We start from the raw sequence: 12082 nt of genomic DNA on the forward strand, positions 1-12082 counted from the left end.
TGCCCCATAACTACCATAATCGGTAATAACATTTACTTCTTCTTCTACATCTGTATCCTTTCCAGCAAAAGCCTAAGTAAGTTGAAATAAAAGGAAGAGCGAACGTATACGCGACGTTGTGAGAGCCTATTATTGACGGGTTGACGCGGATAATTTTCCAGATAATTGTAACAACCTCCGTGACTTAGGATATCCAAGGAAGGAATGTCTGTCCTCGGCCCATGCTACTCTGCGCGGGCGCTATAGCCTTTATGATTTCATGCAGCCATTTTATATCCCTCCCCTTTTCTGGCGCTGCGAATAGTATCCCGATGTCGTCATTTTGCTGTTTCCGCACAGCACAGTTCGTTTCTAACTGTAGCAGCTCACTCATGCTCTGCTTTTTGGGCCAAATAGTAACAGCACTGCAGCTTAACGGCATGAATTCAGACTCCAGAGTCGTGTGGGTGGGTGAGTTCGCATCTGTGGTTGGACGTGCAGTTGGCGCGCAACCTTTGCTCGCGAAAGGCAGCTTTTTTAAAAAAGATTACATGTTCAATACCGTTTGCAACTTGTACTCATATAGCGCTGCGCCTTCTTGCGAGCTAGTAATATTAAATCATCTTTTGGAGAAGCGGTACTAACGTTCATAATGCGCTTTATATATATCGTATATTATCTGGCATACAAAGGTTGCCGACTTAATAAATTGGCCTTCTTTGCTGAGGGAGTGCATTCTTTCCAGATACCCATGTTTTAATATAATATTTTGCATGCGAAGAAACTGCGGTGGATGAAAAAAAACAACAACTTTATTTTGCACCTCTGAAGAGCCATCTGATTTCGCTTATTTACGGGCATTGCCCGTGTGCCTAGTCCACCACGCAATTACAAAAATTGTTAAATAAAAGTGAAGTCAGAGAAGAAGCGTTGTACTATACTGTTGTTGTTTATAAAACTAAGCACTTCATGAGAAAAAAAAAGAAGAAAGAAAAGCGGAGAGAAAGAAAAAGCGTGTGATAGAAAAGCGTGATAGTTGTGAACGTTCCACCTTTATTGTAGACTGAAGAGCCAGAGAGGACTGCTGCTCTTTTAGAGCATTAAGTTAATTATAAATGAAATTTTCTAGATGCGCTCATTGATAGCGATGTCGTGTCATATCTCATCGCTCTCTTCAGCAATGTGAAAATTCTCCTCCGCTGTTCTCAACAGTAACTGTAATATAAGTTAGTTTATAACCAAGTGCCTAAATTTACTGGGCGCCTACTTGCGGGTCTTATGGACATACGAACCTTATTGTATGTAAAGGTGCCCCAAAAGTAAAATTGAGAATAGAATCTGTGAAAAAGTAGCGTTACTTTACGCACTTCACTGATAACGCGTACATCAAAAGATCAAAAGTATAATACTGCTCAGCCCGATCTGCCACCTGCTCCCAGGCTACATAAGTGCGCATCCATGGCTACAATCGCCGAGATTCAAGTCATTTTCCACTCTCGTACTCCATTTTCGAGGCCGCTGTGCGAGCCATAGAACTAGAAGCTCAGAAAAGGTGTCGACCAAATCTGCGTTGCGCTAGCCACTCGGAACGTCATATTGGTCTATAGGTTTTATTTTATTCAAAACGAAAAATATTGAAAGGGAAATCACGATGTACAAGAGACTCGATTGAGATCGCTCTGATGCACAAATATATGCGCGCTGGAACTTGACGCACTTTGTGACGCGTTATTTTCATGGCGACCCGGCGCTTCATGCTTGATAAGCATGCAGCGCCTTGATCTTCCCTGATTCCGAAGCAGCTCTTTTTAATGCAGCTGGTGGTACCGACTGCCTCATCAACGCGGCGCTCGGCGCCGTGTTCATTTGTTAACAGTGCGCGAAAGTTCTTCGCCAGCAAAGAGTTGCGATGAAGCGAGGCCCCCACTCTGACAAGCACCGTCAGGTTTACTTACACGCTATTCTCTCAGGTGCACAGGCATCCCACAGGTGTCTCTTCACGAGCCGGATGTTAACCAAATGTCCAAACTACTGTTTTCTGCGCGTGTACACTGGAAGAGGCTGCATGTGCTTCTTCGGGTTTTCCAAGTGGTACGGAGTCTCTGCTCGAAAGTGGTTATGTAGTATTCAGGAAAGACTAATTTGAAAGCCGCATTGTGGCAATCCCTATGCAACACGCCATTCAACAATGCATATCCTGGCAAGGTATTTCCAGATAAAAGGTTGTAGCACTTACTTTATTTCACTAATATAGCTGTTGCTTGTAATGTAACTATAGTGGAGACCGAGACATTACAACCTAAAAAGAGGTTCAAAGCTGCACTTTCCTGCGATATCTCGTTAGTGCTCTTTGCTTTATAAATGACTTTTTCTTTGACAGCCTTCTTGAATTTGAGGAGCATAAAATTTTCCCGAAGATAAAAGTGAAGGTAGAGGAGAATTTAACATATGTTTTCAAGCGTGCACACAGAAACGTTGTTCAATGAATGACTCATCTTTCGCAGAGAAGTATTCATTCTAATTATTTATAGCACAAAGGAAGCAGCGTATGTAGTCTCGAGCGTTTGCGTAAAAAAGCACGCACCCTTTCTGAGAACTACCATTCACTAGCTACCCACCCTAACTCACGTCCGAAGCTGCAGTGTGCGGAAAGTGAGGGTTGTGCAATGGCTGGTATGAATAACGAAAGAGTAGGATCTTGCCCAGATGTTGAGTAACTGTCTTGCGGGCTATCTGGGTGTACCTGAATAGCGCATAGAAGCCCGTACGTCTTCCGTTCATCTACGCTCCTAGAGACTTCCGCTTGCACATCCGCGGACGTTGCAGCGAGTACTGTACACTTGACTTTACAGCGACTGCATTCGCTACAAGCTGTGAGGAAGTGGACACTCCTCCTTCATAGCTAGATAGCACGAAACGCTCCGTGTTCCTGTGAAATGCTTCGTCGAAACGAGTTTATTTTTGTCGGTGCACGGTACCGGCCTTCAGCGAAAGAAGATGAGGCAGTCACTCACTTTCTTCCTTGTTTGGAGACACTGCGTGAGTAGTGTTAAACCGGTGACGGTTACTATTGTCGGCAAAGAAATAAGGCGCTCACTTCGTTTTTTTTTTTTTTTTTTTTTTTTTTTTGTTCTTTGAGCTTCTCATCTTGGCTACATCCTTCACGCTAAACATTTTTCAGCGGAGGCGATTGCGCACGCTACTGCTGCGAACTAGATTCGCGAACGCACAAAATGCGATTTAGGAACTGCGTGCTACTTTAGTCGTTGTTCAATTTGCGAAAAAAATCCAAAGTTAAAGTTAAAAAAATTTAATCCAGTACGAAATTATCGTCAGCGTGGAAAGATGCTGACATATATCATCGCCCTCCACAGCGGATACCCTCACAATCTTGTGGCTTTGCTACCGGCAAACAACAATCGGTGCCAGCGGTTGAGATCGCATTCCAGTGATGCTCTAGCATCGTCCAATTATTGATTTAAAATTGAACATTTGCACATTTCTCAATTTATGATACCATGATGTGCGCTATGTACTGCTTTCTATTTCCCGTTAATTTTCGCTGCGGGAAGGTCCTTACTGTTCACCGATGCCGCAGCGTAAGGAAGTTTTCTGCGGCATCGTGAAACGTCGGTTATCTGTCCAGTTAGCTACGCAACCCTGCGCGTAAACCTATAAGCGTAGCCCGGCAGTACGAGCGTGGTGCTTATCTTCGAAGCTCTAAAGCCCCTCCTGGTGGATAATTTTTGTCCTTATGTATCTACAAATTGCGCATCTCAGATTGAGCGCTCGGTCCACATACATCGTGTGCTGGCTGTTTTTCGTACTACTTCTGTTCTGCTCCCTTGAAGACTGCACGCTACGTATACATCATAGGTGAAGAGGAAGGAGATATCTAGTAATCTAAAAAAAAATACAATTAGTTCAGCGCACAATTCTCACAGTGAACAATAAGTGTCGACGAGGGCACTGCCTGCTTCGCTGGCCGACTTGCACACCAAGTCCACGCGCACCTTCGTCCGTCCGGTCCCGATACATCCGTCCTTCCCAGGTTCGCACACTCAGCGTGCGTCGAGAGCGGGCCGTTTATCATCCCCAACGTGCTTTACCTCTACTGCCATACTTCCACGTTCTTGGTCGGCCTACGCGTACGCGTTCTTCGGCGAAGAATGCAACTGGGCACTCGCGCTCTTTCCCCTCCTTTTCCTGCGAAGCTGAGCTGTCTTTTCTTTGTTCTTTTTCCTCTCCTCGGCTTATTTTTCTCGCGTCGCTCATAGTCTCCTTTGATTTCTTTTTTTGTTCCTTTTTCCACCTTTTTAGGTGCCGCTCGCCGAATCGGGTGTCTGTCTCTTCGCACTTCGCCCCAAGGCCTTGCCGCTGCATCGCGCTCTGTCTAAGAAGTGGAAGCTCTGTCGCCCCTGCTAGCTGCCGAACCGAGCGCTGGAAAAAAAGGGGACAGTGCCAGACGACGAAATCGCAACGGGTGCTGCGTCAGGTGCACACGGGTTCTGTGACGGCAGACACCGAGTCCGAAGCAACCATGACGACGATGAGTGCGACGACTCTGGACGCTTCCAAGTTGGAGAGTGACCAAAAGCAGGTTAGAACCCAATTTCCAATCTCACATTAGCCACAGAGAGCAGAACACAAATTACGGACATATTAATATTCTTTGGTTTCATGTTAGGCTATTGTAGTTTCTACTTGCGAACAGAAGTTACCGGAACGGAGGGAAACGTATATAGCTGACATCAAGGGTTCCATATACGAGGGTAGGCACTAAAACTCGCTTTTCAGCCTGTGAGCGCTCACAACTAAGTACTCTCCTAGCCTTCTTTCAGCCATTGCTCAACACAGTGCTCAGCTCCGTTTATGCAGGGCTTTTATTTGCATTCCTGAAAAGAAAGGGTGAGCCTATAGAGAAGTGGTCGGATTAGTGGCGTGGCGTCACTGGGGAAGATAGCAGCTTCCTACTTTCTACCGACGGTCGTAAACGTCTGCCTAGGACAAAGATTGCGCGCGATTTCACGGGATAACTGTTCGCCTATACTAAGGCCCGAGATACTAGCAATAAGTTCTCATTTCATGCAGCCCGACTATCCGTTTAGCTTGCTTTATCCGCCTGTTTCCGTATTTTTCTGTCGTCTTTATCTCAGGCACTAGGCGAACGAGTGTATATTTTGATGCAGTCAATGTGTTATGCTAGTTTGTCTATCGCTCCCTCGTGGTTTCGTCTATGTGGGCCCGAATTAAGGTAACAATTGCACCCTTACTCGGCCTTAACGTAGATGGGCTGGAATTCTGTTTCTTCATCACTGAGTGATGTCAAATTTTATATCAGAAAAAAAAAAAACAAAAACAAATCAGTGGAATGTTCTGCGTAGTCCCAGCCCTCGTACATTATACGAACCTAATTTTAAGCTTAAGCATAATACACACGAAGAAATTTAATTTTTGTTTGCTATATATATGCCGCATTCGTACCTTCTTGGAATGCACAAACCTAATTTTAAGCATAAATATGGCACACGCAAGAACACTTCTAAAAGCCACTAGAATTTTACATAAAGTACGTCCAACAACCGCGACACATCAAGTGCTGTTTTGTTTAGTCTAGAATGCTGCTTACAGTGAACAGTGTTTACTCGTGCTTTTTTTGAAGAGCTTTGCGCAGTATTTTGCAATTTTCATGCGTTTGCTCTGCGCTCCTGGAAACGCCTGTGCACCTTTCTTGTGGGGAGAAGGCATCTCTTGTGCCACGCGCGAAGCCAATTTAAACTTTTTGAACTCCCATGCCCACTTTTGAATGTTTTCTTTTTTTTTTTTTTTTTTTTGAGACTTCTGAAGAGTTTCTTCAGAGGAATAGCAGCAAGTGCGTAAACCCCTACGGACTACGGCATCCTAGTATGACGGCTACGGGAGCGCTTTCAAGTTTGAGCGTTATATACTTGGCGAACGTACAAAGCCTGCATCATAGCTTCATGACAAAGTCAAATGACGTGCCCAGAATACGCGCTATTTGTTTTTAAACTATCGATGCACCAGATGATAGAATGAAAATATCATATAGTGTGTTCTGTATTCTCGAGTATATCTTCTTGAAATTCCAAAGGCTGCAAATCAGCTGCCACCAATTTTTGTGCCTTACACTAAGGGCGAGATCTGTCTGATACGAGGGGAGGCCAAAACTGAATGCCTCATTCTTCTTTTCTCGAACACTTCTTCATTAAAATATAATGAAATTTGCAAATATTATAGCCCCCTACTAATTACCTGGGCCCAAATTTATTATGAATGCAATCAAGGCCAACATGTGGGGCTTTGCGCCGCAAGCCAACAATGGCAAGCTTGCCTACATAGGTACGGGCTTTCTTCCCTCACGGCACCAACACAGTCGACGACGCCTGCACGCTCATCGGCCTGTCAGCAAAAGAAGTGTTTACCAAATTTTTCTCGACTGTACAGCGCTCTATCGCCCCTACCGTCCTGATTTGCCACCGTATATTTGCGTCTACTTAGGACAGGTAGTAACCGCAGATCCGGACCATGAAAAGGAAATAACAAGAAGAATAAGATTGGGGCGGAGCGTATTTGGCAAGCACTCGCAGGTTATGACTAGCAGCTTACCGGTATCGCTCAAGAGGAAAGTATACAACAGTTGCATCTTGCCTGTACTCACCTATGGGGCTGAAACGTGGAGGTTAACCAAGAGAGTTCTACTTAAGTTGAGGACAACCCAGAGGGCTATGGAACGAAAAATGGTAGGGGTAACATTAAGAGATAGGAAGCGTGCAGAGTGGGTCAGAGAAATAACTCAAGTTACCGACATTCTAGCGGAAATTGAGAAGAAGAAATGGGCATGGGCAGGACATGTAGTACGAAGAGAGGATAACCGATGGTCGCTGAGAGTAACAAACTGGATTCCAAGGGAAGGAAAGCGTAGCAGGGGGCGGCAGAAAGTTAGGTGGTCGGATGAGGTTAAGAAGTTCGCAGGGGTCCAGTGGATGCAGCTAGCACAGAACCGGGTTAAGTGGAGAAATATGGGAGAGGCCTTCGCCCTGCAGTGGGTATAGTCAGGCTGATGATGATGATGATGACGATGATGATGATGATGATTTGCGTCTCTGCACTACGCTCAATCAGGTTTGAGGACGACGAGAGCGGCATTCGTGCCGTGAGGAGAGGGCACAAATAAATTCAAAGCAAAAGTCGGTGGACACAGGTACCGTAAGAGAATGACGCCATAGTATTAGGACATACCTAAGGCGCCCCATCGCAGATATCGGCGCGCTTTTATCCTTAAAAGGTGCTTTTAAGCCAGTCGTACGAACATGACTCTTTGGCAGGGTCAGCGTGCCTTACGCGTGACCGAAAGGCTAGAGGTTCTATAGGGGGTATTCAAGTGAAGTTACTGACGCCATTTTGAAACCTCGAACAGATAACGATGAGCCGATTACATATGCCAACAGCCTTTCACAGTGCTTCATGCACAAAAAAAAATTGGCCGCCACTGTATACGTTGGTGTATACTATCTATTGCACCACTAGTCTGTCGATTTTTGCTTTCTTAAGCGATGTCCCTATGTTTGACGCCATAACACGACTCTTGCTCGACCAATCAGGATTTTCTAGTCACGCCGACACCACTTTTTTTCTGTCGAAAGGTATACTTGTAATGTGATAGGGTTAAAGGCTAGTACAAAGAAGGCATGCGTATACCCTTGTTCACCGATGGCGCAAAGCCCTGAAGTTTCGCCGAGATCACATTACAGAAAATTTAGGTCCGGCAGACATGCGGCTGAAAAATCTGTAGATTTCATATATTTGTAATGAAGTGTTCGAGAAACACAAATAGGAGCGGAAATAGTCTTTAAACACAATGCTCGTAATATCTTTGTGATATGTAAGGCTTCTAAAACGAGTTAGGGCAAAGGCTAAAGCCGAGTACAAACCCGGGGTAGGCCGCAGATCGCCACATGACTCGGAACGTTGAATTCTTAGAAGTTTCTTGGTCTTTTTGCTTAATTTCTAACAAACCAACATCAAAAGAGCTAGCTGTTGATGGCATTAAATTTCATTACACTTCATCTCGAGGATAATCACCTCATTATCGAAATGCTAGCAAGCACCGTCGTCGACAGCACCTGCCGACAATGAGCGTTTATAGCTTCTAAGATTTTGAGACCCCTTACAAACAAGAGTTTTTCACCATCTAAATGAGCCAAGGTCGTTGCTCTCAGTATTTGTATTCAAATTTAATCAATATAATGGCTAAGTAACCGGATCTTTATGGACTGTGTATTAAAAACAAAATGTGTGATAAAATTGTAAAGGCGTTTTTACAGCTGTAGAGCAATTTTAACTTGCCTCTACAGTGTGCAAGTTCTTGAAAACAACGTCAACGTCATAGTTCCTTGCACTCCGCTATAAGATTTTTTTTTTTTTTTCATGCGCTCAATAATAGTATACGAAGAAAATCCGCTTCCACAGCATGTTCGTGACCTCCCGACGTTTGCAGATTTTTTAACTACTTCATTCCACTTTATTTTCTTCTTTAGCCGCATGTACCTCCCTCTCCTATGTTCCCAGTTCATCGCTTTCTTGCTCCACGTGTTGTGCACTCCACGAATTTTTCTTGTGTTTCTTTTTTTTTTTTTTTTTTTTGGGGGGGGGGGGGGGGGGCATTTCAAGGTAGAATACCACAAACTCAAATTTGTTTTGCGTGCGTTTTGGCTTTCGATATATCGTAGTGTACCTCCACGTTTGGTCTCATTTTCCAACTCCTTCTTTTTGCCTTTATTGATCGCCACAAGCTAAGAATATATCTTATTAACGCAGAGTCGATACTATGCAAAAAAGGCAAACGAGACAACGAGTGAAAGGGTTAAGAGTGGATGGCTCTAATCTCCTATTTTGGTCGATTCAGCACAGACGCTACTCGAGATGTATTTGACAAAGCACTCGAGAACACCACTTTCACAACTGGTAGCAGCAACCAGTAGCAGCTGTCTAATCACTGGGAAGTTCTCGCTACGATATCTCAAGTGGCGTACAAGGGAACGGATGTCAAGATAAGCTCACAAAAGCTTGTCCGCATTGCTATAGGCCTTACTCTTGACCATGGTCCCAGTAGTGGTATTGTATTGCCCTACATACGAGCAGTGCTTTGCAAACGCACTCCAGTCTCACATCGATGGTTGGTGCTGCCAGAAACCGTGAAAAAACATCAACGTGGAAGATTCCTTCAGTCACGAAGATTCGCACTATAGGAAATATCTGCCGTCTTCGTTTGTGATTATTACCTTTTGAGATTAGACATATGCACAGAAAAGAGACACGATCATTCCTTGATAACCTAATGTTGTTCTGATGTTGCAAGTTCGTGCAAGTTACGAGGTCGTATTGAAGCGCTGATGCATTTATTAGCGACGTATACGTCGAAGTTGAATATTATTTATATCCTGCCCAAACATATTTTGATAGCTCCGCCTTCGACGGGAGATTTTTAATCACCTGCTAATTTTACACCCTGCCGTATACAGCTCATTTCCTCGAAAAGGCGTAGCCGTCGCCGTAATCCGGAATTAAAAGAAACGTACCGGAAAAAAATACGAAAGCGATTTCATACCAAAACTATCACGCAACCAACTGCTTATTGTGCATGCGTACAGTGTGGTGTCTTGTCATTTCGCTTCCCATCCCTGGCGAAAAAACTGTATGAGTCACAATAACCTCATACAGATTTTTCCTACTAAACTCATACGAATCTTATACAATCTCATATACTTCACATTAAAGATCCCCAGGTAGTCGAAATTACTCCGTAGCCCTCCACTAGGACTCCTCTTTCTCTCTTTCCACTTTCACTGCCCCCTTCCGCCCTTCCCTTACGGCGCGGTTGAGCTGTCCACAGAAAACAAGTGAGACAGTTACCACGCCTTTACCTTCCTATAAATCAATAAATCATATACTTCTCATACACTGAGTAATATTTATATGAAGTTATATGCGATTTATACCAGTTTAGTATGAGAAATCTGTATGATGAGGTTATTGTGACACATAGGGTTTTTTCGCTAGGGATTTAGAATTATTCTGCTAGTCAAGTTAGACACTGGTTCGCGAAAGGGATTCGGACCGACGACATATGTACAGTACCGTCCACTGGTAAAGGGAACATGAGATCACGTGACCTAACACTTTGCAAAGCGCTGCCGCCGACTACTGGCAAAAATGGACGGCGCCAATTGCATGCTCGGGAAGAGCAGTCGGCCGTGCTTACTGTGCATGCACCTTGTGCGCTCGTTTGTCGCTGGCTCTCTCAGGAACGCTTTGTAAAGCGTGGCAATAATGCGGCCTCATATTCCCTTTAACAATGGACCGTACTGTACCTACGATTATGTACTTTAATTGGAAGTGCACAAGTCCACCGTGAAGTTAAATACTGCGCCAGTCCTTTTCCCAAACACGAAACTAAGTAAAGACGTTTACTATGTTGCCGAACTATGTGCTTGTCTATCGCGTTAACGCTCTTAGACGATGTGTAAGCATCTCCCAAGATATTTTTTTTTAATTATGCCGCCGGTATAAACAATATATTAGCCTCACAAGTGCATCAATAATCCTCCCTTGTAGAGGAGAATGTTTTTTTAATGCGGCTAATATTATGACCTCGCGCTTCTCACAGGGCGAGAGCTCTAGCTGATCAGCAGCCGGGTGACAAATGAGCCGAGCTAGAGTGAAGCGCTTTTCTGAAGTGTTGTTAGTCTGAGTCACTGCCACGAAGGAAATCCGACTCCCTGTGCAGTACAGCTGGCCTAATGTCGCACGTTGGACCCGAATGAAACGCGGGCTCTATAATCAAAAGCTAATACACATAAAAGAATTGTCGCCTCCGTCGTGCTATGCTGCTTCTAGATGTTGCTAATTCCTTAGACAGTGGATAACCCCCTCCCCCCTCCCAATGCTCAAAAAATAAAAATTAACCCGGGCTGCCACAGGTTGTCTGTTCGCCTTGTCTTTGCGCATTTTGTTTTTCGTCCCTTAGTAGCTTTGGACACACAAAAAAATTGATTACCGATATTTTAACTAGTGCCTTTCAATTCGATACATTTGATGATCTGGTGAGACAGGCATATGACCAGCATTATTTTATTATTTGCAAAAAAAAATTGCAAGACAACCTCAAAAGTCAAGTGAAGTTGGGTACGTTGGGAAGGGGATTTATAGAGATAGGATCATTTTCATGGAAACTGCTATGTGGTGCGACGGCAATCAACAAATCGCGCTTTGTCATAGACATTTCGCTTTTTTGAGGAATGGCATAATGATATTAAGGTAGACTTAAGCCCCGCCTTCGGTGGTATGACGGAACAAAGTTAATAGAGAGATTAAGCACACCGTGATCCGCGATCCACTACCGTGATCCGCCATCGCGCGTTCCACTGCGCATGCCCAGATCACTTTGATGGCGATAGATGGCGCCACATACTAGATGTCGGCACATAGACCTGCCGCATCGGAACCAATCAGCTTGTACGCCCCGCCCACGAGCGGTAGAGTGTCACGGTGGCGGATCGCGGATCACGGTATGCTAAATCTCTGTAATAGCTCCTGTCTGCAGACCCCTTTGTGCATCCCCATTCGCGTATGGGCACTTTGATCCGCGCCTAATCCCTAGAAGGTGCACCGGTTTTAGATTTCTATATGTTACGAGCGGTTGAATGATTATAGCTTGCACGTAATGAATGCGTAATATCTTGGCGTTAGCATTTTAAACAATGGCTCAGTTAGCGATAAAACCGTGACGGCTATCAGGCTTCACTGCACTGCACAGCGACGGGTGGGGGACGCATGATGACGTCATTGACGGTACCGGTACGTTTTCTGCATATACACACTTGGTTCGAAGAAATAAAAACAAGGCTGCCGAAAACAAAGCCCTAGAAATGTTGATTAGCACCGTCGGAAAAGAGGCAGCAGGACGTGGGCGAATGGAAAGATCAGAAATATTACCGTCCTTCAAGTCATCACTGAGCTTCTCCGCAAAACTTTAGTGCTGTGAGGAGAAGCTCGAGGTTTAATAGGTGATTACGCCATCAGT

The 12082-nt window shown here is 44.5% G+C and overlaps 1 protein-coding gene and 1 long non-coding RNA gene across 5 annotated transcripts in view; one reads left to right on the plus strand and one right to left on the minus strand.

The window, feature by feature from the left end:
• Positions 1 to 12082, plus strand: part of LOC146185545 (sodium-dependent phosphate transport protein 2B-like) — a 66596-nt gene that overhangs the window by 21656 nt on the left and 32858 nt on the right. For both annotated transcript variants that reach the window (XM_084606489.1, XM_084606491.1), the window contains exon 2: positions 4300 to 4579. In XM_084606489.1, coding sequence (XP_084462615.1) covers positions 4520 to 4579 — 60 coding nt within the window. In that variant the 5' untranslated portion in view covers positions 4300 to 4519. The remainder of the gene's footprint in view (positions 1 to 4299; positions 4580 to 12082) is intronic.
• LOC146185546 (uncharacterized) overlaps positions 1 to 12082 on the minus strand; it is a 29447-nt gene that overhangs the window by 1872 nt on the left and 15493 nt on the right. The window lies entirely within an intron of this gene.

Source organism: Amblyomma maculatum, chromosome 6 (assembly GCF_055883805.1).
Source record: "Amblyomma maculatum isolate TAMU_Amacu chromosome 6, ASM5588380v1, whole genome shotgun sequence".
NCBI lineage: Eukaryota > Metazoa > Arthropoda > Arachnida > Ixodida > Ixodidae > Amblyomma > Amblyomma maculatum.